This window comes from Aplysia californica, unplaced genomic scaffold (assembly GCF_000002075.1).
Source record: "Aplysia californica isolate F4 #8 unplaced genomic scaffold, AplCal3.0 scaffold00960, whole genome shotgun sequence".
In the NCBI taxonomy this organism is placed as follows: domain Eukaryota; kingdom Metazoa; phylum Mollusca; class Gastropoda; order Aplysiida; family Aplysiidae; genus Aplysia; species Aplysia californica.
The window spans coordinates 204,245-230,871 of NW_004798230.1; the positions used below are offsets into that span (position 1 = coordinate 204,245).

The window sequence follows — 26,627 nt, forward strand, 5'->3', positions numbered from 1 at the left end:
ACACCATTGCTGCAGCGAAGGACAGGGTGAAGTGGAGGTCCATGGTCGCCCACGCCAGTCGGCAAGGCACCGGATGATGATGAGATAGATAGTGGACTAGTGTTAGACTGGTGTTAGATGGTGTGAGAGATAATGGACTTGTGTTAGATTGGTATTAGATGGTGTGAGAGATAATGGACTTGTGTTAGATTGGTGTTAGATGGTGTGAGAGATAATGGACTTGTGTTAGATTGGTGTTAGATGTTGTGAGAGATAATGGACTTGTGTTAGACTGCCGTCTGTGATGTAAGAGATAGTGATCCGGTGTTAGAATGGTGTTAGATTGTGTGAGAGATAGTGGTCCTCTGTTAAACTGGCATCTGTTCAGTGAGACCTAGAAGACCAGCATTAGACCAGCCTCTACTATGAGAGAGATTGTAAGCCACAGTTAGAGCACCATCGTTGGGTCGAACCCCATGAATGCCTGGATGTTTTGTTCTTTGGAAAGGCACTTTACATTATTTTTTTCACTTTACTCAGGTGAAAAGAAGTACCAAGGGCTATAGATAGCAAACCAAAAGATCTTGTTAATGTGTTAATGCTTGAGTGCTTAATCAGCTGCTTGCACTGTATGCTTCCTCGGAAGCCAAGAATGTTTCTGAATGTTCTAAGGTCTTCTGGGGGTTGTAATATTAGATTGTAAAGCGCATAGTGAATAGTTCTTTCTGTTGAGTGGGGATGTGTGCTATACAAATGCTATTTATTAATTTTACTTAGAGATATTAGACTAAGAGATATTAAACATAGAAGTTTTAAACTAAAAGTTTCTTTTGTGTAAAGGTTCAGCTCTTCACTGTTGCTCACAGAAGGGGTGATTTGGAGACCTCTGAGTAGTGGCTTGGCGTCAGTAGCCTAGTGGTTATTTATGCTACTTGAATCTCGATTGCTGGTACTGGGGTTCGAGCCTCAGCTCAACCTGACGTTGTGTCCTTGGGAACGGCACTTTACACGAATTTCCCACCTGGTTTGGTCGTTTTGAAGATGAGCGTTAAACTCGGAGGTCCCGTCTCTTAAATTACCTAACAGTGTTGATAGGGGCGTTAAACCTATACCATTAGACCAGGTGCTCATCTACATAATGAAATCAAAGAGAATGGCATTTTTCTTCCTGTTTGGCAATTTAGTTCAAATTTTTACTTTTTGGCTCAATACCATTTATGTCCTTTTAGAAACATACTGCTGTGTGGATTTTACTGAAGAACACTGATCAAAGGCACGAAAAATTTAAGTTTATAGTTTTCAAGGACTTTGGAAGTAACCAAACTTTGGAGGCTCGCTAATATTAAATCTGAATCCAGGGGACCCCTACCTCATTCGATAAAAAAATCTTAATTTCTTTTGGAGATAGATGGGTATTTTTTTCATTGAAAGCAAGACGAAAGAACAAGCTTTAAAAAGAGACCAATAACTCCATATGCCCCAAAAAATTAAGAGTACCTGATTCAACTATGTCATGACACATTTATATGATTATTATAATATTTTTGTGTATTTCTGTATGTGTTCCCCAGCTTGGGCTCCCTCTGTCCTGTGTGTGTACAGTTCCTTGCAACACTGTGTTTGGAGCCAGCAGCAAAATGGTGAGAGCTGATTACTACTTAATACTGTCGTAATTGTCCGAGATGGCCACTGATTGATGAGTCAAAAACTGACTTATATTTGTGTTGCAAGTGCCGTAAAACTTTTACCAAACTAAGCAAAGCAGATTCTCTAGCATGGCTTGGTATGGTTCTTTCCATATCTTTCCTCTTACTTTTCTTTGTATGTTGCTCTCCTGCAAGTCCTCTAATCGTTGGCACTTGTATATCCTGTTCTTGTTGCAAGTAACATAATACTCTTACTAAGACTGTAAAAAAAAATACACAGTTGAAACTGCTGTAAAACACAAGTCCAATATACAATCATCTTTACAATTGACTACTCTCCCCCCCCCTCCCCCCCCCCCCCCCACGTTTTGTCTATATTATAGTGACACTGACCAAGAAGTCCATCTGTCTGTGACAACCACCACTTTTCTCCAGGGCAATGCGTTTCTTTCTTGAACAGTTTCGGCTTTATATATTTTATCTTGATTGTCCCAGTCTGCCGATTCTGACAAAAATGAGGCTTCTGTTATTGTGCTGACTCAGGATAAACTACAGGTCACTTTGTGTGAGCCAAACGGTCTCTGTGGGATATCGATTGGATTGATCTCCTTCATATGTTGTGATGTCCTGTCCTCCCTCTCCCTCCCTCCCCACTCACAAACACTCACTGAGGAGGTGCGAAAGTCACTCACTTCTTAATTTACTTGTAAATTGCTTTTTTGATGTGCATTATAAGACTGTGAATCCAACACTTGTTTTAAAAAAGAGTACCAATATGTGAATGGTTTTTTTTTTCTGAATACAGAATTACACTTTCTGAATTTGGTTTGACTCAGTGTTGTCCTATAGAAAAAAGGTACATGGATGGTTGTAACACTCAAGGTTTTTCAGGGTATTGATTTTCAAATTTAAAGGCTTTTAAATGTCAGAGGTCTCTCTCAGTGAGCAGCTTTATATCACTGTGTTGAATACACATGTTCAGCAAAGCTCTTGTATAGCAGGTTCTTATCTTAGATGCTGACTTCTGCTTTTCTTTTTCGCTGGTGGTTGGTGGGGGATCTCGTGTGGTTTGCTCCTTTTTTCCTATCAGGCATCTATCATCCTCATCTCTCCTCCTTTTATTTGTTTCTTACATTTTAGTAATACCTCTGATCTTTGACATTTGTATGACCTGATTGTGTTGCAAGTGCCATACAATGCTTACTCACCCCCCCGGGGCGGTGCTACTGACTGAAGTGTCTTTGGGCCTTTCCCAAAGGGGGACATTAACATGTTCTTATGCTCAGTAGGGTTGTAAATGGGCTGATAAATCAATGCCATGCTCATAACTGTGCCTGAACGGCATACGAGGAACTGCTGCTTTTTCTTTCCTAATCCTTAGTATCGTCATATTTCCTCTACTTCTTTTTGTATGTTTGTCACTCTCTTGTGTCCTGCTATTTCCGGAGTGCCTTGATAGTCAAAGCAGACTTTTTGCTGTTGAAGCTAGAGAGGTGAGCAGAGTAAGCCTGATTCCCTGTATGGACTTCTCTGTTGATATCCACCCCTTGGCGCTCATATGACCTTATGCAGTTGCAAGCGCCGCAAAAGTTTTACTAAAACTAAACTAAAATTCTTACTAAAACTAAAACATTTTCTCTTTTTTCCATTCATTTGCTACTTTGAGCTGTTGGTGGAGAGAAGTCCTTATATATCCAACCTGCAGCCACGGATGACCTGTTTGGTTGTCTTTACATTGTACGCAATTCAAAGAAATACCAGTTTTAGAATGCTTGTGTGGGTAGTTAACGTGTACTATTGTGTGGTTTGCGCCTTCTTTCTTATGAAAGATCTGTTGTTCTATCTCTCCTCTTTTTGTGTATGTTTGGTACCCTCTTGTAACAGCTCTAATTTTCGGCACTTATATGACATACTGGGGCAGAACACAACGTTTTAGTGCTTTCTTGTTGTCTTTAGCACTTATAAGAATAACTGAAAGAGGGAATGGGGTGTTGGGTGGTGGTGTTAGTGATTTACTTTTAATGTCCTATTCTCTTTGTCTTGCATATAGACTGTGCCAGTTGGTGGTTGGCTGGAACTCTGGTGTGTGGTTTCCTCCTTGTTTCTGATTGAACATCTATCATCCTGATCTCTCCTCCTATTCTTTGTTTGTTGTTAATATGATGATTATGATGATGATGATGATGATGGTGGTGGTTGTGGTGGTGATGATGATGATGATGATGATGATGATGATTGCACCTTGTTGAATGGTAAGAGAGATCTCACAACTCGCAAGTAAAAGCCAATCCATTTCATAACTTCATGTCATTTGGGTTTTTTTCAACAAGGATGTGGCCATGTTGGAGAAACTGATCCAGGACGACATCGCTGCCGCCAAGACCCCTGTTCTCCTCGTGGCCTATGCTGGTATGTTTGTCGAGTTCTCAGTTCTATAAGCTCACCCTTGGGCGGCCTACAGGAAATATTTTAAATGTGCAGATTTAAAGAATGTGTTCTCCATCGTTTATTTCAACAGAATTCTCAATTTTTCAAAGGCGAATGGTCTTTACTCAGATATGTAAATAATGTTATTTTTAAAATGTTAATTGTTCTTTTACTATGTATTTTCATCCGTTATGACTTGCAAAGTAAAACCTATCAGTGTTATGAACTAACAGGAAAACAATTAACTCTTGTCCTGCAAGTATGACTATATGCATTTGCAAGGGCCGTTAATTTTCTACCAAACTGAAACTAAGTTCACTTTGTATTCAGTTAGTTGTTTTTTGGGGGAGGGGAGGTTGCCTGAAGGAAAATCGAATTTCGTTTCAAGCTGTAAAAAGGTGGAATATTCAATGTTTTGCTTAATTTTAACTGTAACGAAAATTTTTATACCCTAATTAGATGACCTTGTGAGTACAAATTGCTTACACTTGTCTTACGACAAACACAGGCACCCCAATTGTTGGACATGTGGACAACTTGCAGAGACTGCAGGAGATTGCCAAGACTAACAACATCTGGCTGCATGTGGAAGGGTAGGTTGTCTCAGCTCACAATACAGAGATTTTCAAAACATGATAAGATAAGGTAAATTAAGATGGAACTATTGTTCCTGTGAATAATATTTCTTGGCTCCATGGGAATGGTAAAAACATATCGCGACCTGAGTGCTTTCTTGTTCTATCTCCATTTTTAATATCATCAGTGAAAACAGTTCTTAACAAAGAGTGCGATTATGAAAAAGTCACATTTTCACTGATAAAAAGAATGGAGATACGACAAGAGAGCACTGAGGTCGCGGTATCATCTCTATCATCCGTATCTCTCTTCTTTCTTTTTTGCATTTGTTACTGTCCTGTAACTATTTTCAGTTGTGTGTTCTAATTGTGTTGGAAGTGCCTTAAAACTTTTACTAAAACAAAAGAAAATGAATGCCATTGTGTTAACTATTCTTTTTGCACTTACTTCACTCAGTTTGTGGATGGTTGGCTGGTGTTCTGGTGTGATTTGCCCCATCTTTTCTGTAAAACATTTGTCATCCTTATTCCCCCCTCCTTCTTTCCTTCATATTATGTTACTCTCTAGTAACATGTCTAAACACTTCTGATCTTCTTCACCTATTTGTGTTGTGAGTGCCGTAAAACTCATATTAAAACTGAACTAAAGATCTATTGTCCTCATCCTTCTCTCCAACAGCTTTTCTTTGTATGTTGCTCTCTCGTAACATTTCTTATTCTTTCACACCTTTATAACCTGTCTGTGTTCCAAGTGCTGTAAAACTTTAATTAACGCTAAAAAGGCTGACTCAATTCCTGTAATGGTTTTTATCCTCAGGAACAATCTGGCGACGTTGACCCTCTTTTCTGTGCCAACGTCTGTCGAGTCTGCCGTGTCTGGTGACAGTTTGACCCTCGACCTCTCCAAGTGGCTGGGAGTGCCCGCTCTGCCATACATTGTATCCTTTTGTTACAAAAGTGCGGGTGGTTGGCTGGTGCTCTGGTGTGGTTTACTCCTTCTTTCCCACCAAATATCTAACGGCCTTATCTCCGCTCCTGCTTCTTTAGTTATTCTCTTGTAACACCTCTAATCTTTGGCACTTTTTATTATGTTGCAAGTGCTGTAAAAATACTTAACTAAATCTAAAACAAAAACGAAAGGTCTACTTTATCTCATTAAGAGTGTGTTGAGTCACCTATGTAGCATCTTGGTGAAACCACGCACTCGTCAAAATGATCAAATCAAAGAAATTCCACTGTTCTGAAGGTGGGGCAACTTTTATTGAATTTAAAAAAAAATTCCCTGAATGCCTTTAATGTCCTTTTAAGAACACATAATTTATGATGATTCCTGGTGGTTTTGTCCACTAGGTGCACATTTCATTTGTTTTTTATATATTTTTTCTTACTTAACGAAAAACAAAGTGAAAGGCAGTTCAGTACTGGAATGTTTGACTGCTGTCTGAGGCAAAATACTGAAATATTTTCTATGAAAAATATGATCAATATCTTTACAGCAACAGATACAATTTCTAGACTTGCTAAAAACACATTTAAAAGCATACTTTCAAGATTTTCAAAAATTGACCCACAAACGGATGAGTCAGGGGGCTCTCATGGTGTAGAGTTTATGGGGTTCGCCTTTCCTTCAGTAGGTCCCGGGTTTGAAACCTGACAGTGATGGACAATTTTCTTCTCTAAAATTTCCTCCTTTCACCTCCTTTCCTGCTTTCTAACCGTGTTCTGTCGTCCGCTTTGGTCTTCACTTCTGTCCTCACCCCCTCACCTCCTTTGTCCTGTCCCGTGGAGTCCTGATTGTTTCTGCAGCCTTTCAATTGCTACTCCTTTGCTCCTTCTTATTGCTGTCTTTCAGTCACAACCTTGATCTTAGGGTGGTAAGATCTAACGCCTAGCCTTCTCGAAAAAGGTGAAAAACATGGGAGGTCTCATATGTGCAAGCTGCACACGTTAAAGATCTCTTGGTGGTCCAAAATCAATAAAAATAGGCTTTGGCTGCCACCTGTGCCGAATTCAAAATGAATTGGTACCAAACTAAAAATATTTAATGTGCTCCGCACGCTCATATGACTGTATGCTGTTACGAGTTCTGTAAAACACTTACCTAACCCCCCCCCCCCCCCCCCCACCAAATAAACCTGTTGCCCGTGCCAGCTTTTGCACTTATGGTTGTTGCCCTTAACCTACACCTCTCCCAGACTCTGTTCAAAGACTCTGACGCCACGCTGACCGAAGCGGCCGGCCTCACCTCCATCGACACCCGCCTACAGCTCAAGTGCCTTCCCCTGTGGATGTGTCTCCAGAGCCTGGGACATGAAGGCATGGTCAACAAAATCAAACACTCCTGTGATCTGGTCAGTAGACATTTTAAAAATATTTTTTTAATAAAAAAAAAATTTCTACTTTTTTATTTAATTTTATTTATTTGTCTATTCATTTGTTATTTATTATTATAAAAAAAAAATTAGAAGTGTTTTTTTTGTGTGGGTGGTTAGAGGTCACCACTGATAAGTCCTACTTCTTTCCTTTCCCTCTGTTACCTTTATCTGTCTTGCTTCTTTCCTGCACTAAATGACCATCATGGTGTCGATATGCTTCTCTTTACTCAAACAAAAAATAACCCTAACAAAACAATTATTTTTTTAGAAGTTTGAGTAAATCTAAATAAAAAGCAGTCAGTGACAACAAAAAAGTTATTTAATTGATAATATACAACATTTTAATAGTGTTCCCATGAAGGGTTCAGACCTAAGGAAACAAAAATTCTGAGTGCTTTTTGCAATGATAGGATTAATCTATCAAAGCTATTTCAGTTGCCCAGACCTATTTCTGGTGTAACCTGATGCTATTCTAACACAGACATCAAGGAGCATCTTACTATGTAGTGTCCTTCTGGTTTGCTATTTTGTTCCTAGCTTTTGATTGAAAAATTTAACAAGTGCACAAATCATGGCTCTGATTTGGGTCTTCTCTTTTTTTTAGTTTTCTCAAAACTTCCAGAAATGACTTGAGCGTTTGTAGAATGATGCAGGTGGTAAACAGAATTTATTTCAATGCTATCTTCAATTGTTCATATAGAGACTCTTTGAAAAGGGTACTTTACAATAAATAGAGTGACATCTTTTCTGTATCTGTAGGTGGTTGGCGGAAGCTCTTATGTGGTTTGCTCCTTCTTCCTATTAAATATCTGTTGTCCTTATCTCTCCCTCTTTTTTGTTTGTTAGTTTCTTGCAACAACTCTAATCTGCGGAACTTATATGACCTTATCCTGTTGCAAGTGCCACGGACTCTTACTAAAATGAAAAAAACCTCAACATAACACATTTTTTCTGTATGTTTAATTTCAGGCAAAGATCTTGTTTGATCAGCTAGACCAGCTCACCACCATAAAGCAAATTGTAAGTTTTTGTCAAATGTGTTATGAACTTGTATTTCAAATTGATCACTTTTTGTTGTTGTTATTAAATTTTTTTTAAGGGGTCTGTTTTTGGTTTGCATTTATTAAATAAAATGCTTTGTGTTATGAAGTGCTTGTCTGCAAGTGTGCTGATTCCATGGGAACTCTTCCCTTTATTCGTGTTTTAGTCACTGTTAGGAATTCTTTTCAAGTGCCTCACTCCAGTTCTGCTGAAAGTTCCTGGACACTGATGAAGTCTGCTTCTACTTCATCTTTTCAGCTTAACTGTTTCTTTTTCTATTGATAGCGAAACAGCAATGTCTGGTGTAGCAGTTAGGTGCTCCACTATGGCACTCAGAAGGCTGGAGTTCAATTCCTGAGTGGGGAGAACTTTTATCGCGCATCTCTGTCTCTTCGCTGTGACATTGTATGCCTCTCCGTCTGGGTTGGCTCTGACAGGCAGGTTCCAAGCCTGTCTCATAAATGATCAAAATTTTGTTGATGGGGGGCATAAAAACACCTACCAAAATGTGAACGCTTCAGGGACGAGTCACAGTTAACTATGACTAAGTTGCAGCCCCTGCCTCTCCAGATCTGTTGCTTTTTGGAGAGAGCTTCTCTTACCATCGCTACTCTGTGTGCTTCTGTCTATTTTGTTGTCATGCTTCTATTTTAACTCTGGTGAGCTGTGTGACTGTTCTAGTGCTAAGCTGTTCTCAACTTTCCCAAGACTGCTGTCTATGGTGTAGCAATTATATTCTTCACATTCCCACACAGAAGACAATAATTCGATTCCGAAGTGGGAAAGGTTTATCAAGTTTCCCCATCTGTCAACAGGTGGTTGGAGGGCGGCACTGGCAGGTCATTCTTCTTTTCTTTCTTTCTGTTGTTTCTGTCTGTCTGTGCTTCTCTTCTCTGAAACAATAAAAAACATTAATTTTTTGTCTGTCTGCTGGGATGTTTTCTCCCAGTCTGTCTGTTTGGCCCTGACGGGCTACGTTGAAATAACTTGCTTTCTAAATGGTGTACAGTGTTCTGATGGGAGTATTAAACACTTAGAATACCTTGTGTTTGATAGTCTTGTCATCGTAAATGGACTTACTTGTTCAAAGTTCTTCGCCATCGCTTTTATATTTTTAGCTGGATATTAATTCTGAAATGGTCTCAAACATGAAGTTTTGATATTGTGAAAAATAAAATTTTGATGATAAACCCAGTCATTTTGCTATCTTTCCTTCTTTATTTACAGAGCCGGGAGAAGAAGAAACAAGAGAAGGAGCCCAAGAATGTAACAGATCTCATTTTCAAAGCTATCAATGCCCTGGTGAGATAAGTTTTTATGTATTGGCCATTGTTAGGTGCGCATACGCCGGCCTAACACCTTATTGTTCGGGGCATGTATTTTCAAAGTCACGAGACTAACTAAGAGTAAGAATAGATCTAGACCTACCTTCTGGGAATCTCCTTTGACAAAACTGCAGAAATTCTGTTTACCATAGTGTTCAATAGCTTCGCTTACTTAACTCATTTAGAGATGGTCTGGATCTCAAAGTATCATCCATATTTTCATGAGTCTCAATCTGTTTGTACAACTTTCCTAAACACACTGATGAAATGAATCGGGGAACGACCTTGACTTTGAAAATACGTGCTCCGAACAATTCAGTATTTGGTAGGTGTACACGTGCCTAACAATTTCCTTATGTATTTATGTATTCTTAAATTATTCTGAGGATTGTTGAGAGCTCTCTCACTCTTATCTCTCTCTCTCTCTCTGTCTCCTCCTTTCTTTCTCTCTCTCTCTTTCTCTCTCTCTCTCTCTTTCTCCTCCTTTGTATCTCCATCTGTTCAGATCTTATACTCATTAAAGGCAGAAAAGCCCCAGTGTTTCTACACGTCTGTCTTATTTCTTTCCCCAGATGGTGTTTGAGATTGTGACCCCGACTGTGGTGTTTAAGTACTGCGAGGACACAGCGGCCCCAGGGGCTGTGGTCGCTCCATACTCCGGAATGAAGGTAGATGACGATTCCAGCCAGGAGGTGGATGCCGTGTACTTTGACGCTCTCAACACTTGGGTAAGTTGCTGTGAATGATTTTGTGGTGTGTGTTTATGGTTTGGGTGTGTGTGTGTGGGGGGGGAGGGGGGAGTGTGTTTGTGTGTGTGAGAGAATGATGTGAGTGTGTGTTACGTTTGAAGGACGATTCTAACCAGGAGGTGGATGCTGTGTACTTTGACGCTCTCAACACTTGGGTGAGTTTCTGTGAATGATTTTGTGGTGTGTGTGATGGGAGGGTGCGTGTGTGAGGTGAGCCACTTGGGTGATTTGGTGTGAATGATTTTGTGGTGTGTCTGGTAGGGTTGGGTGTGTGTTTGTAGGGGGGGGGGGTGTGAGTGCTTGAGAGTGTGTGTTATGTGTGGAGGACAATTCCAACCAGGAGGTGGATGCGGTTAATTTTTATACTTTCAACACTTATGTGGGTTGGTGGGGACTCTTTCGTGGTGTGTGTGTCGGAGGGTGTGTGTGAGTGTGTGTGCGCATGCGTGTGTGCCACTTGGGTGAGTTGGTGTGAATGATTTTGTGGTGTGTGTTGTATGGTTTGTGTGCGTGTTGGGGGGTGGGGGGGGGGGTGTGTGTGTGTGTGTGTGTGAGAATGCATGTGAGTGGGTGTTACGTTTGAAGGACGATTCCAACCAGGAGGTGAATGCTGTGTATTTTGATGCTCTCAACACTTGGGTGAGTTGGTGTGAATAATTTTGTGGTGTGTGTGTCTGAGTGTTTGTGTGTGTGGGTGTGTGTGTGCATGTGAGTGTGTGTTATATATGGAGGACGATTCTTTTGTTAGGGGGAGGGGGACAATCTGAGAGCCTTGCGACAAACACTACATGGTAACAGTCCCAGTTGAATGTAATTTTGTCAGTGGTTATGTAATCCAATGTTACAACCTTGAATATCCATGATTAGGTTTTGAAGAGTTGGAAAGCATGGTATGAGAGAGCTTGGTTTGTTGTTTGCGGGAAGTTCTAATGTGGTTTGTTCCTTCTTTCCTCTCAAACGTCTATCATCCTTATCTTTGCTCCCTTTTTTTCTATGTAGGTTACTCTATAGTGACACCTCCAATCTTCCTCACTCTTACGACTTATTTGTGTTATAAGTACTATAAACCTTTGTACTGTAATTAAACTAAGTCTGACCTCTTCTTTTTGTGTTCGTGTCCTTCAGTTGGCGGAGGCACTGGTTGTGGCCAATCCACGTGTACCCATTGACCTGGTGGAGGTGGACAAGGAAGGAGTCTGTATCCGCTACGCACCGCTGGAGACTGCCCAGAGTGAGATATTTATTTTGCTAAGGATATCACAACCACAGAGCTTTCTTGTCGTATCTTTTTTTTTTCAACAGTGAAAATTCAACATCTTCTTAAGCTCACTTTTTGTTATGAACTGTTTTCACTGTTATTAAAAATGGAGCAACGACAAGAAAGCACTAGGGTGGCCTTGTGTTTCATTAGGAGATTATGTCTTAGTGTGAAAGAAAATGTGAGATGATCCACCTAGGTAGCTAGCAAGGTCTGTGACTTCTTTTCTTTTCTTCCTTGAATGTTACAGATCGTCTTCAGGTCCTGATAGACGAGCTATTGTTGTTATTGTTACTAAGAAAGAATGTGTTTAGGGATAGCACTTCTCTTTTCTGCTGTGTTTTCTTTACATCAATGAGTTTCCTTTAAAAAAGTTGACTTATCTCAGGGAAAAGTTTTAGTATTGATTGTTATCAACAATGTGAGTGATTCATGGATTGTGTAATGAAGTTCCTTCAATGTAAACTAAATTAAAATATGTGTGTTTTCCTCGCTAAGAACGGTTAAGTTAATTTTTTAAAATTGTCTTACCTCAATAAGAAAGATTTTTAGCTGGTTTCATGGATTTTTTGTTATCTTTATGTTCCTGGATGGATAAAAAGAGAACTGGATCGATTATGTTCAGTCCTTCCTTTTCATTAGCAAATATGTTTGATACTCTGACTGTTTAGTGAGTGGGTACTAGCGCAGAATAGATTTTGATTAGTGGATGGTATTTGTTTTTTACAAGTGACAATTTCCTTTCTCTTCTGATTGTCTCCTTTTATGTCAGTTGATCATGGGTTTTTTTTTGGTTTCAGGCAGGGGCACAAAGAAAGAAGACATTGAAAACTTTGTGGAATCTCTTAAGTCAAATCTGGTAAGTTACTTGATTTATATAATATATAGATGATGTGAAAAATGCCCATCATTATTATTATTATTTTTATTTACGTTTGTTTGTAATATGTGAATGAATCTTCTTAAATCGTCTGGAAATAGTTTTATTTATTTATGTGTACTTGTATTATATATTTATTTATCACATTGTTAATTTATATTTAGGGGCTCTCAAGGCCTAGAGGTTAATGTGATTACCTCTCATTCAAAGGTCTCCTGTTCGAATCCGGGCAGCGATCTTTTCCCCTTCTTTCCTGCTCTCTAGCAATGTTCTGTCGTCTGCTTTCGCCTCCACTTTCTGCCCATACCCCCTCATCGCCTTTGCCCCCTCCTCTCGGCTCCTGCCTCCTGCGGCTTTTCTACTGCTTCTCCTTGGCTCCTTCTCCCTGCTGTCTTTCTGCCACACCACTGATCTTCTGGTAGGAAAGATCTACACCTAGCGTTCTCGGACAAGGGCGAAAAATCTCGGAGGTCCACTTTGCAAGTGTCACACTTTAAAGATCCCTTGGTGGTCTAAAATCTATAAGAGTAGGCTTCGGCCGCCACCCTGGCAAAATTCAAAATTTCCTACCAAATGAAAATGTTTGGTGTGTCCCGTGCGCTCATGTGACCTTATGCAGTTTTGAGCGCTGTAAAACACTTTAAAAAAATAAAAATATTTTGGGTTGATTCCGAGGTTTGTTATTTTCAATCCAGATTGGGTTCTGAGGAAAAATCCTATTTTGGGAATCGGAGTCAATGGTGAAGTGGTCAAGCTCTCTGTTGTCCAATGCAGGAGACCAGAGTTTGATTTTTGAGTGGAGAGAAAATTTCTTTTAGAGTATCCTGGTCTTTCTGCTGGGATGCAGGATTGGCTCTGACTGGCAGGGTTTGAAGCAGGCCTCTTAAAGGATCTAAAATGTGTTGATAGGAGGGCATAAAAACACCGTTTGATTAAAATTTTCTTGTCTTTGGTCGTGGAGTGGTTGGCAGGTCTGTGTCAGAAATTTGTGATTGTGTCAAAAATGTTGTGTCACTGACTACCCGGCGTCTGATGTTCCGCATGAGTGGTTGGAGGGTACTCTGGTGTGGTTTGCTCCTTCTTTTCTATCAAATGTCTATTGTCCTTATCTCTCCTCCTTTTTTGTGTTTCTTACATACTTTTAACACACCTAATCTTCGGCACTTATATGACCTTATTGTTTTGCGAGTGCCATAAAACTCTTAGGAAAACGAAAAAATGATGTTCCGTTTCTCTCGTGTCCTCAGAGTGTTCTCAATGCAACGACCGTTGAGAGGAAAAAGTTCCAGACCACTGTCAATGCAAATCCCAACCTCAAGTTGGTAGATCTAGACTCGTGGGCAGGCCTTGGAGCTGTTAGGTGAGCACACTATATTTAGCCACACTGTCTGTGGGGAATTTGGTGATAGATTGAGGTTGTGTTCTTTATAAGAAATGTGCACTTTTGTTGCCACCTTGTAGCATAATAATGGTGCCCTGTACCACCTAATTATTTAAAAAGGGCTTATTTAACTGAAGAAAAATAAAACTCATCATGAAGTCGATAGATCAAGACTCATTGCAAGGCCTTAAAGATTTAAGGTGAGCTAACTTTTTGACTGTACAATCCACAGAAATATTTATGACAAAAGTGATTGTCTTTTTGTGGCTGCGTTTTTTGTCAGATTTGGTATATTGCAGACGCACATGTGTCACAACGCAATGGAATCAGGCGCCTGTCAATTTTGGGGCGTATGGTGTTGTTGAAATAATCTTAAAGCCTATTTATTTGCCCTTCTTTTGATGAAAATAAAACCCATCTATCTTGAAAATTAGTCTATATATTTGCAATTGAAGGAGGTGGAGGTCGCCTGGTGTCAGAGATAAAATTAGCGTGAAAATCATTGTCAGAGTTTGGCAAATTTCAAAGCTGTAGTGTCCTTGGAAACTGCAAATTTACATTTTTTGTGCCTTTGATCATTTTTCTGTATAAACCACATAGAAATGTATTTTTGAATAGACATAAAATGAGCTGAGCCAAAAAATTGATGAAAATTGCCCAAGTGTAAAAGTGCCTTTTTAAAAATTTTATTATTTTATAGAGTGCCTGATTTCATCCTGATGCCACAAATACATGTATTTTAAATTGAAAGTATATTTGTACAACTATTGTTGCAGCTACATTCCGGAGCCCTATGCCAGCCAGGGTGACGAAGTGCCGGAGAGTGCCAAGACAGAGGTGAACAACCTCAATGCTGAGCTGGTGCATAAGCTCAAGGCACAGGACACAGCCTTTTCCACTGGTAGGTTGTTTTTCTGTTATACTTTTTAACCTTTGAACCTTCACCCCAGACCAGTCTTGCCGAGCCCTGATCTGCTGTTGAACAAGGGGGTTCCACGAACTGTACGTGTGTGTCTGTCTGGATCATGGTTCGCCACTCATTTTTCTGCTCAGATCCTCTCAAAAGACGTACATTATACATGGTCTTTTCCCTCATCACCAGTTTTTTTGCTTTTTTCTCTTTGTAGTCTCCAGCCGAAAGAACACATTTTATTTTTGCCAGCGATGAATGACCTTGAAAAGTCCTTCAGATAAAGAAGTATATAGCTTCCCTTGCTTTACTGTCCCTTCAGTCCTTTCTTTCCTCTTATCACAGGCTCAATCTTACTCAGTACATCTGAACAGCTTGCTGACAGTTTCCAGTTCTTCACGTTTTTAAAGAGATAAGTCTGAGATTAGGGAGGCTCACGTGGTTATCTCCCCTCAGGTCACTCGGCGGAGGGGATGGTGTGTGTCCGGTTCGGTCTCATCACGTCGGACACGGACGTGGAGGAACTGGTGTCCCTGGTCTACAGCGTGGGCCGAGAGGTGGAGGAGAGCTCCAAGGTAAGGCTGCGAAGGTGACGATTTTCTGGATCATACCGGAAATCCGGATTTCTGAAATCGCCTGACGTTTTGCCCAACGTCTCAATGCGTTGTGTATTAGACGATATAATCAGTAAATTTCGAGTCCCAACTTTCACTTGTGTCCACGAGGTCGGAGAAGTTCAGAATTGTTGTTTTTGTTGCCAGGTGACGCCTCTGAAGCTGAATCGAATGTCAGCGGTGGTGGGGTTGAGGGTTTCTTCTTTGTGTTGGAACGCGCTTCCGGTTAACTCAGTGAAGTCGCACCAAAAATCTTTAGTCATCGATGCAAATCCATACTGCAGCTTACTGGGTATGTGTTGTGACCTGTGTGAGTTAATATAGATGCAGAGAGAGGGAGAAGAGCTCTGAAGTAAAGTGGATCAAATATCTGCTGCAGTGGGATGGAGGTGGGGGGGGGGGGGAGGGAGGGATGTTGTTCCTAGGCTGGAAAACAGTCTTTTGGTTAACTACATGGATCCACATCCAAAAATCTGCTTTACTCTAAACTTCCAGAGTATAGAAACAACCTGTTAGGGCACAGTAGTCCTGCATGGTGACATTGTATTCCTGAGCATGGATGTTGGTGTTTTTTGTTCCATCATTAGATGAGTTACTTTTCCTGATGAATGAAAATTGGGTGTATTATGGTCTGTTGGAGTAAATATAGTTGTAAAGTGCATAGAGCATGCTGTTAACGTTGCATAAATGCAATTTTTATAATTGTATTATTATCCCTGCTGCCTGCAGAGGAGGGATTTTTTTGGTGAGGGAGGGGGGGTTAATTGTAGGCTAGTTGAGCTCGGAAGTTGTAAAACTCAAGTGCATTTTAATTCTTTATCCCAACAGTGACAACGGGGTAATGAACTGTTTATGTTGTTTTTTTTCCTCGATGTAGTATTTGGAGTCTATGTCACAAGTGATCAGGAAAGGAATTGAGGAGGCCAACAAAGAACTAGCGAAGGAGAACACAGAGAAGCTGATGCATGAGGTAAGTGGCTGGGAAATCTGTCAGAAAGAATGATAGACTAATTGTGTAGAGTGACAGACTGAATGCCTGTCTATGGAAAGTTGTTGTAATAATAGACTGATAGTTCGATGAGACTGAATGCACTCTTATGGAAAGTTTCAGTAATACTATACTCTTTGAATGCACATATTTGAGACATTATGGTGAAATCAGGCTCTCATCAATATAATGAAATGGAAAGAACAAGCATTTATTTGTCAGTTTGGCAATTTTTATCGAATTTTTTGGGGGGACTCAAAACCTTTTATGTCCATATGTTCTTATAAAAACACATTTCCTTGTGGACTGTACCCAAAAAAGTACAAAATTTGTACATGTTTAGTTTCCAAGGACTCTCAAGCTTTTGGAGTTACCAAATTTTTGGCGGCCATTTTCTCGCTAATTTTATCCCAGAAACCAGGTGACCACCACCTCCATCAAATACAAATATCTCGACTTCTATTCATGATAGAATGATAATTTTGACATCAAAAGAAAGGCAACTGAATAGCTTTTAGATGATTTCAATAATTCCATTTACTCAAATTGACGAATGCTTATTTCCACCTCGTTGTGGTACATTTATGGAAAGTTCTAATCTTGAACACACTGTGGCAGAGTCCACAGCAAGGAAAAGGCCATTGACAGTGGCACTTGGTACATTCCACTTCCTTTTTTTGGTCTCAGTGTGTTCAAAGTGATATGGTCAGTTGTTGAATATGGTCGCTTTTAGGGACACAGCACCCCCCGGGGCAGTGCCACTGACTGTAGTGTCTTTAGGCCATTCTCAAAGGGGGGACATTTCTCGTTCAAGTGCAGCAGAAAATGGGCTGATTCAAGTCACGCTCATAACTGTGCCTGATCTACAACAGGGAACTGCTGCTTTTTCTTTCCTAATCCTTACTATTGTCATTTTCCTCTACTTCTTTTGTATGTTTGTCACTCTCTTGTGACCTGCTATTTCCGGGGTGCCTTGATAGTTGAAGCAGACCTTGTGCTGTTGAAGCTAGAGAGATGGGCAGAGTGGGTCTGATTCCCTGTAAAGACTTCTCTGTTGACACCCACCCCTTGGCGCTCATATGACCTTATGCAGTTGCGAGTGCCGTAAACCCTACTACTATAAAATAAATAAGGACAAGCGGGCTAACTCAGATTTCGGGGGTTTCCAGAAATCTTGACCTACACCAAAAGTGGGCATTGACCTACCTATAGGAGAAGTTTGGTTTCATTGGTGTGTATATTTGTTTGGTTTATAGAGAAAACTCTCCTTGCCTTATAAAGAAACTTAACAAGGGGCAAAAACTTTACGTTCGATTTTCCCAAAACAGCATTTTTCGGGATATCCTCCTTGTGCTTAAAAGCGACCATATATACTGTCAAACCTGCTCTAATGGCCACCTGTCCAAGACATTCACCTGTCCAAGACATTCACCTGTCCAAGACATTCACCTGTCCAAACCACCACTTCCCTGTGCCCTTTGCTTTTGGTTTTATATTGTAACTACTCAAGATGCCAGCCAACCTGTCCTAAGACAACCACTTTTGTCATGAACAATGGGTGGCCATCTTGACAATTTTAAGATGGACTGCTTGGTGAAAGACTCTGTCGTGCGACACTTTTCAAACAGACATTTGGCAGAGTCTCACACTAAGAGCTTGTCTCCTTATGCGCGATGCGACCCGACGTCGGTCTGGTCCGTGCTGCTCTAAAATCAATCAAGTAAGAGTATAAAGAAACCGTCTCCTTACAAATGTCGCGTCCGATCAGTCCATGTAGCGATCGAGGGTCTCGTCACGTGCGACCGACTGGGGGTGTGGCAGGTTTAGAGCATCACCATTGGTCAAATATCTAGCCAAGGAGTGCTGGTCGACTCGCGGTGTGTGGTGAGCATGTTTGTGTTCGTGTGTGTCAGTGAAGGCAAGGCTCGAGGTTGCTCAAACAAGCAATTCAGTCACATTGAATTCAAATTCATTCAAATGTCTGCTGATGTTTTATAATAACGTTGTATTGTATTGCAAAGCACTCAGAGCCTGTGAATGGTTGGTTGGCGGGTGTTCTTGTGTGGTTTGCTCCTTTATTTCTATCAAACATCTATCGTCCTTATCTCCCCTCCTTTTTTGTGTTTGTTACTCTCTCGTAACACCTCGTATCTTCGGCACTTGTACAACCTAATTGTGTTGTGAGTGCCGTAAAACTCTTACTAATACTAAAACAAAGAGCCTGTGCACTTTACTCAGGGTTGAGCACTTCATTTTATTATTATTTTCATTATTATTTCCTCAGGGTGTCCTTCGCCAAGTGCCGGTGGTGAGCTCTTTACTCAACTGGTTCTCTCCCGCCAAAGAGGACATCAAAGGACGGACGTTCAACCTGGCTTCTGGTATTTTATTTTATTACTCATTACTTACTGTGCACTCAGTGTTTTTTGCACACTCTCTTATCTTTTGTCCGTTTTGCCCATTTAGATTTTTAATGAACATTTTGAATTTGTGATCAGAGTCGCCTATTTGCCATGTGTTCCAATGCTGTAATGCCCCTTTTAACATTTCATGAACAACTTGAATTTGCTAATTTCTTTTTAAAACCACAAGTTTCTTTAAAAGTGAAGATTATCGCAAATGGAAATTATATGCGAAAATAACTATAGTATACAGTCATTTGTAAATTCTTTTACTTACTTTCTGTTTGCTTGCTTTCATGGCATTGACATTTTTACATGATGTTTTATAAAAATTTCACTTGCGTAAATCTCAGATTTTTTATGTACAGGGTCATCACTTTTTCGGTTAAAATTTTCCATTAAAACTGAAGTTCTGCTGAAATTCAGGAGGAATTGGCTGATATTCATTTGAGATATTTCCAGAGAATAGTTTAGCTCGTCAGGACGCATAAAAAACCAACTGTTTTTCAATCATATCCTCAGTTTTTGGTTTGATGCACTAGTTTGCATTAGGCCTACGCTAAAACATGCAACAATCGAACAATATTAAGAAGAAGAAGAAGAATAAATAGCATTTATGCGGCGCGTTTCCATTTTCTAAAAAATGCTCAATGCGCATTACGTTAACAAAAATATCACACCTTAAAAATTAATGGACATGTGTCTACGTAAAATATAGTATTATGCATATATATGTATACGAGCTACAGCAGTCTAACGGGCCATACTCAACTTTGAGCGTCACTTTGTAGAAGTTGGAGTCACATCTGCATGCGAAGCCATGAACTGCAATATTACATACATTAGTACTACTCCTTGTTCACTGGTTTTCTTTGTTTGTTGTTTTTGTATGTTTTTTATTTGTTATTTTTTGTGGTTTAAACATTGCTTTAACTTGTTTCAATTGGTTTGCAGGGAAAATCAGTCGGACAACAGACACGTACAAGTACCGCATGCAAGTTCAAGAAGACGGATCAGGGGAGTCGGCGCCTCCCCCAGAGAACCCTCCACCAGCCAACGAGCCTGCCCCTCTCAAAGGCATCCTCAAAACGCCACCTCAGAGCAATGGAGAGCTTCCAGCCCCGGCAGCTGACGATCAGCCGAAAGCAGAGGTCAAGACTGCTGGGGAGGTGAAGGCCCAACTGGCAAGTCAGTCGTCTGCTCCTTCGTCCCCGACGCAGCAATCTTTGCCAGACGTGGTCTCCGCTCCACAGTAGGTTGAGTGTTTTTGGAAACTGTCTGTGGATGTGTCCTGTGTGTTTCTCTGAGTTCTTGTTGTTTGCTCATTGTTTTGTGTTGTTTCAAAGTAAACTCCTCCCCGTCTGTAAATTCATGTGTGAAGTCTTTTTTTTTTTTTTAAAGTGAATTGTTAGCTGGTGCCCGGATGTGGTTTGCTCCTTTCTTTTCAAACATCAATCGTCTCGATCTCTCTTTGTTTTTTATTGTGTGTTGTTCTCTAGTACCACATAATCTTTGGCACTTTTGTGGCCTAATTATTTTGTGTCCCAAATGCAGTCTTGTAGCTTCTCTCAGCACCACATGACTGTTATCGTGTGCTGTGTTCCTTTCAACTATAATTTTTTTAAAGTCTTTGTTTTTGAAGAATGTAAGCCAAGAAGTACGATTTGTCTGAGGACATCTTTGGAAATATTAGCTTCAGTCATGAGAAGGTATCATGGTTAGTCTGCCTTTGTTAATCAGTTTCAGCTTGATAGTCATCATCATTTCCAGACATTCGGGGAAGATACTTTAAATGAATTTTCCATGTGGGAAAGAGTACGGAACTATAGATAGTGAAAGATTTTGTCCAATAGCTAGTGTTTGAGCACTTAGTTGGCTGTTTGGACAGTAAGCAGTGAATGTTTCTGAGTATTCTAAGGTTCTGCTGCTGTAAGGAAAGTTGGAAAGCATGTAGACCATGCCGTGGAGCATGCATATTCTTTATATAAATGCAATTATAATTATTGTTTGTTGTCTGTGATGCAAGTGTATGGTTGGTGGGTGCTCTGGTGTGGTTTGCTCCTTCTTTCCCATCAAACATCGCCCTTATCTCTCCTCCTCCTTTTTTTGTGTTTGTAACTCCCTTGTAACACACCTATTCTTTGGCACTTATATTACCTTATTGTGTTCCAAGTGCCGTAAAACTTACGAAATGGAAAAACTGTGATGCATAATAAGCTCTTTGAACGTCTATCAAATGCTGCTACCGAAGCATATGTCTATAAGTCCTTGTGTTTGTTTTGTCTGGCAGAAGTGAGGCAGCAGCACAGTCACAGACCACGACGGGTGCCAGTTAGAATCTTCACAGCCTGGCCTGAGCCTTGAACCATCGTCATCCACGCCACATCATTACAGGACTTGAGACACAGCAGGGGTGCAGCTGTGTCGCAATGTGCCGTCTCCCCATGCTTGTCAGACACTCACCCTTTTGGCTCATTTGTTGGGTTGTGCATTGTTGTTGAGATTGTTTTGGCGTAAAAATCTCATGCTGTATCTCATGATCTCTTCTCCACGTAAGTGTAGAGACAAAGGTAGGTCAAAGAAACCTTGTTTTTTAAAGATTTTGAAATGTCTTCACGATTTTGGTCATCGTCGTGCCATCTTGCCCAGAAACACTGCCGGACACTTCCTGTTTCAACAAAAATAAAGTTTACGCTATCTGGAGACGACAGAAAATGGCTGATATAGGTCTCTGCCTGTAATGATCCTGTTTATTCAGTGGACTGCCTCAGGCAGAGGTCTACTTTAGCGAGTTTTGAGACTCTCAACCTTCTGACGAGCAGTGCTTACTCTCTACAGCACCAAACTATAAGTGATTGTCTCATCAATTTTTTGGAAATATCTCTTTGCAGATACACATGTGGGTCCTTTGATTATTGCGGATGTTTGCATATGGTGTGCCATGGAAGTGGTTGGATGTTTAATATTTTTTTTTTTTTTTATATACCTCGTGTCTTGAAAGACACGGATTGTGGGAGTATTATTATTTGTTAAGATTTGACGTGTATTTGAACCTTTTGTGGGTGTATGTGTTGGTCTGGATGGTCCAAAAGTGGGTCCCTGTATATTGCAGATGAGATGCTGAGCAGTCTTGGTAAGACCGTTCTCTACACGACTTTGCGAACATGTTGAGGAAGCTACATTCCACTCTGTACAGTTCATACTGCGTTTCCACTTGTAACAAATGTTTAGGGTATTGATTCCTTTCCTTACATCCTATTCATGGAGTAATTGAGCAGACTTCCTGGTTTGTTGTGTTTCACGCATGTTGATTTCATCATGTTATTATATAGCACCTCTGTGGAAATGACTCATGCTTGTTCACTTCGTAATTAAACATTTTTTTGTTAGCATGCAGCGATTTAAGGTAAATGTGTTGAATATTTGCTTCATTGCTCACTTTATAGTGTTTGTGTATGTCTGATGCGGGATTTAAAAAAAAGGGGGAGGTGTAAATAGGGATATTATAAGTTCAATCATTCTAAGTTCTTTCCTGTTTTTTTTATTATCTTTGTTCTTTCCCCTTAGACTCTTTTGCTGTCTCCATAATTAAGGGGAGACTTTTTTCAATGTTGAAATTGTCTCTTTCTAACGTATTTATTAAAAGTTATTGTGTTGAGATGACTGAAATATGCGAAAGGTGCAGAGAAATGTCAGCAAAAACAAACACAAAAAAATCTCAAATTTTCTGAGGAAAATGAGTCAAATAAGTTTATTCAAAACTATTGACCAAAGATGTCAAGATAACTCTCTACAGAAGGAAACTCTTAGGTTGTCTCTAATATTGTCTGTACAAATAGTTGTTTATTCTAATATTGCCTCGACGTACTTCAGCCCCACGCCTCCAATTTATGGGTTCTATAGCCTAACTATACTGTGGTATATCAAATTTCTGGCAGTTTCACAACTGAGATCTGTCATTTTCCATAAGTTTATCGGGGTTTTGTAACCACAGAGGGTTTTACAGCACTCGCAACTGCATAAGGACGCTCATATGACCTTATGCGGTTGCGAGTGTCGTAAAACCCTCTACTATAAATTTTATTTTTAAAAAAAGTGTCTCTGTGCTCACACTCTGGGGAGGTGAAAAAAGAGAAAGAGCTGCAGCTTTTCTTATTATAATCAAAAATGTAATATTGGAGGTTCTCGGAGTTCTCTCCATGCCTTCGTGACGTCTGTTAGGGTGAGTGGACAAACACTTCTCGATACGTCGTCATTCACGAGGCACTGACTTGTTTTCTTGTCATGATCATGGGTAAAAGTTTGTTGGCTGTGACAGGAAATTCCTGCAAGAGAAAGCTGGTTGGAATCATGGTGCTGGCAGCCGGTGACAGCCATCCTTGACATCAGTCTCATGAAGCACAGGTTTCTTTCGTGCACCTGACAACTGTCTAAAAAAGTCCCGATTTTTTAACTCCACTGCTCTATTTTGAGCGATATGGTGTGCTACACCGACAGTACGAGGGTGATTTGATTATCTTTTCAGGCAAAGCCCCCTGAGATGCTATGAGTTTGAAAGTGTTCAGGCAAAATGGTTGTGACCCAACTTTTACCTATGGTCGTGATATTGCCCCGTTCAGCAGGGATTGTTTTTGCTGTGTGTTTTCTGTTGTGCATACTCACGTCCAAATCCTCAAGTGATATTTACTGCTGTGGGGTTGTTTCCCCGGTCTCCCCATGTCCTGATGCATGATGTCTGTTATTTATCTGATGTCTTTACTACTTCTGCAGGACATCAGGGGGACAGAATGGGAGGGTTAGCTTTTCATCTCATGAGGGTAATTTAAAATAAAATCTTTTCTAAAACTGAGTATGTCCCATTGTGATGTTGAAGTCGTGGATATGGGAAACTCAAATACTTTATAATAAATTTTTCTGTCTGTTGAAAAAAAGATATTTAAAGACCACTGAAGTATTTGGCCTGATGAGTGAGAACAAATTGTGTATTATGTCCCGAGTGTGTATTTATTTCTTTTAGTTCACTATGCATCTTGCGTATATATGCAACGCAATCAATACCATTTGTCCCTGCGACGTCTATTTATTCTGTTTCAATCAGTTTTTATGCATAATGGTCTTATGGCTTTGTGTTACTTTGAAATCCGAGATTGTGTGTGCGAGTCTGCCACAGGCTTTCATTTGAAACCACTTGTACGACCAATACCATTATTGCTGTGGGTTTTGACACTCTTGTATTTTTTCATGTTTGGGTGTATAATGATTAGTGACTTTTTGAAAATAGTGTTGATTATTATACATATTGATCTGCTTTTGATTTTAACAATTTTATTCCTTATTGTTTGGATTTGTCTGCCTCTCCACTTTAATGCTGAAGTTTTCCAGGGGAATAATGTGTCATAGCCCCTGACTTTACAGAATGGTAATACGTGAGGGCTCTGGAGTTTTTACTTTTTTTTTTTTTGTGGTGTTTTTTTCCTTCCTTGTGTTGTGCCTTGTTCTGAGGTGATATATTTTTTTTCTTCATAATCTTCTGCTTTGATTTTTCAGACCTCCTGTGTGGATAGTTAGCTGGCTCTCTGGTGTGGTTTGCTCCCTCTTTCCTATCAAACATCTATCCTCATTATCTCTCCTCTCTCTTTTTTTTTGTATGTTACTCTCTAGTTACAACTCTAATCTCTATGGCTCTCATAGGATCTGATTGTATTACAAGTGCTGCTAAACTCTTACTAAATCATTAAAACTAAGAGCCCTCCTGCTTCTAGGTATAATAATTTTTTAAAAGTATTTCTGCTCGAGTTATAACAAGCGTCTAGCTTATTTCAATGCGTTCTCTGGGTTTCTTTTGACGCTTTCATGTTCATCAATTTTTCTTATAAAGGTCACATAATTAACAGGGTGTCATTTTCATTTTTATTTTAAGAAGCTCAGTTAAACCTTGGTATAACATTCATGACTTAAAACATACTATCAGCTGTCACTTTCACTTTCTTCTGCCCCAAGTCCCATTTGGCATTGTTACACTTTTAGGCTAATTGTAGTAATGCCTACCTCGGCTTTGAAGTTTAAAACCTAAGGTCAGAAGGGAGTATGTTATACCAAGGTTTTACAGCTTTTGGGACTTATTTTTTGGGGGGTTTTTGGGACTTTTTTTTTTTTTTTTTTGGTAAGAGCATCACAATCTGGACACTTTAATGAAACGTTGATACTTTGTGCATATCATGGGGGGAGTTTATTGCTTTTTGTTTTGCTTTTTTCTTTGTTTTATTGGTTTGTCATTTTATACAGGTTTTTTAATGAAATGTGAGGCCTATAAAATTGTCGCCTTTTGCGCTTTCTCATTTCGGTACCCTCTGAAGTCATTTTCATATACTGGTTGAGCATTTCCTTGAAGTCTTTGCAAAAATCTGGTAATTGGCAGAAACTATGAAGTGTCCAGGCTGATTTTTTATTTTTTTAAATGATAAATTGTTAACTATTTCGTCATAACTGACTCTTACTAATTGGAAGTACAAATATGGCAAAGATCACTGAGGTAAACTAGAATTGAAGAAAGCAGGACGCACAGATATATATAATTAATGATTAATCAATCCCCAAGTTATGAAATCCTTACTTAAATTTGAAATTTGGATGATTTTGATCATTTCAAAATTCATACTGCTGAATTATTAGGAAAAGTATTAGAGTATAACAATGTTAAAAATTGTTTACATAATCTAATCGTAATGCCATTTGAAGATAAAATAGATTGTGCAGTCTTTGCTTCTCACAGTTTCTCCATAAGTTCTCACCTGTATTGTTATTATGTCTGTGAAATAGATCTCCATTGAGCCATCACTTTGATATGTTACACAGCTTTCGGCATTTCCATCTTATTCCCATTTCAATTTGATTCACTGACACATTTTCTTCTGGCTGTGCTATTTATAACAGAAGTGCCAATTTTCCTGATAAATCTGGTTATTCAGATTTCTGAAATTGTCCGGCTTTTGCATACTTGTACAATTATTTATATTTTCATCTCTTTGTGCAAACTTACGACCGCAACGAAACACAATGACGATATCAATCACCTTCAAAGACAGGAACCAATTGCAATTTTCTGCCTACGTGAAGAGAATAAAACCAGTACCTCCCTCATTGTGTCCTTTGTGTGACTACACATATATATAAAAGTGTGGATTTGGCGGGTGCTCTGATGTGGTTTGCTTCTTCTTTCCTATCAAACATCTATCGTCGTTATCTACCCTCCTTCTTTTTGTGTTTGTTACTCTCTTGTAACTCCTATAATCTTCGGCACTTATATGACCTTATTGTGTTTGCAAGTGCCGTAAAACTCTTACGAAAACTATTTTTTTAAAAGAGCGGATCATCTCCTGTTCCGCTGCACAGCCCTAAATGACAACAGAGCTTCACTTCTCCCTCCAAGACTGAACACTGATAACACACTGTATGGAATATTACAACAACTGCAGCAAATCTGCACTTATTATTCCATGGCATTGGACAGAAGGGCGAGGGTCCAGCTGTTGCCAGATAGATAATAACTACAATATCTCATTTGTGCAATTGCACAATATACATCTTTTTTTGCACTTTCTATGAAAAAATGGTCTTGGTACAAGATGTATAACAATCTGATTTGTAAGTTTTCCGTCCCATCGTGCACAAAAACCTGGTTTAAGAAGTTCAAAATTTAACTTTAGTGGCCCCCTCTGTTATAATCTATGCTATTTTGTCATGCTTTGACTGTGCATAAGTCAAAGATGTAATGTAGCCAGCAGTTCTTGATTCTAACAAATTAATTTTTTATAAAGGAATTTATTCATACTGCTGCAGTATTTTGTGCAGTTGTTGTAACTGAATCTTCTCAACTGTTCCTCTCCCCCCCCCCCCCCCCCCCCTCCGTGATGATTATGATCAGATGGAAATTTTCTTATGAAGAAAGAAAAATTCATCAGTTGAAGTCTTTTCCTTTTCATCCTGGTCCATCTTTCCCTCAACCATCATCAGTGGAGTAGCAGCTGATGTTCCTCAGAAATATTTTAGAGTAGTCCCTTCTGTGTAGAATGATAAC

The 26,627-nt window shown here is 39.7% G+C and overlaps 1 protein-coding gene across 1 annotated transcript in view; it reads left to right on the forward strand.

Moving 5' to 3' along the window:
- Window positions 1-25,690, forward strand: part of LOC101861400 (putative pyridoxal-dependent decarboxylase domain-containing protein 2) — a 40,853-nt gene extending 15,163 nt beyond the window's left edge. Inside the window, exons 7-23 of the mRNA XM_005110888.3 lie at window positions 1,551-1,619; window positions 3,956-4,034; window positions 4,561-4,645; window positions 5,445-5,565; window positions 6,823-6,978; window positions 7,972-8,022; window positions 9,271-9,345; window positions 9,941-10,096; window positions 11,243-11,348; window positions 12,176-12,234; window positions 13,503-13,615; window positions 14,413-14,537; window positions 15,003-15,121; window positions 16,038-16,130; window positions 18,433-18,529; window positions 19,505-19,802; window positions 20,841-25,690. Coding sequence (XP_005110945.1) covers window positions 1,551-1,619; window positions 3,956-4,034; window positions 4,561-4,645; window positions 5,445-5,565; window positions 6,823-6,978; window positions 7,972-8,022; window positions 9,271-9,345; window positions 9,941-10,096; window positions 11,243-11,348; window positions 12,176-12,234; window positions 13,503-13,615; window positions 14,413-14,537; window positions 15,003-15,121; window positions 16,038-16,130; window positions 18,433-18,529; window positions 19,505-19,802; window positions 20,841-20,886 — 1,848 coding nt within the window. The 3' untranslated portion in view covers window positions 20,887-25,690. The remainder of the gene's footprint in view (window positions 1-1,550; window positions 1,620-3,955; window positions 4,035-4,560; window positions 4,646-5,444; window positions 5,566-6,822; window positions 6,979-7,971; window positions 8,023-9,270; window positions 9,346-9,940; window positions 10,097-11,242; window positions 11,349-12,175; window positions 12,235-13,502; window positions 13,616-14,412; window positions 14,538-15,002; window positions 15,122-16,037; window positions 16,131-18,432; window positions 18,530-19,504; window positions 19,803-20,840) is intronic.
- Window positions 25,691-26,627: the final 937 nt, after the last annotated feature.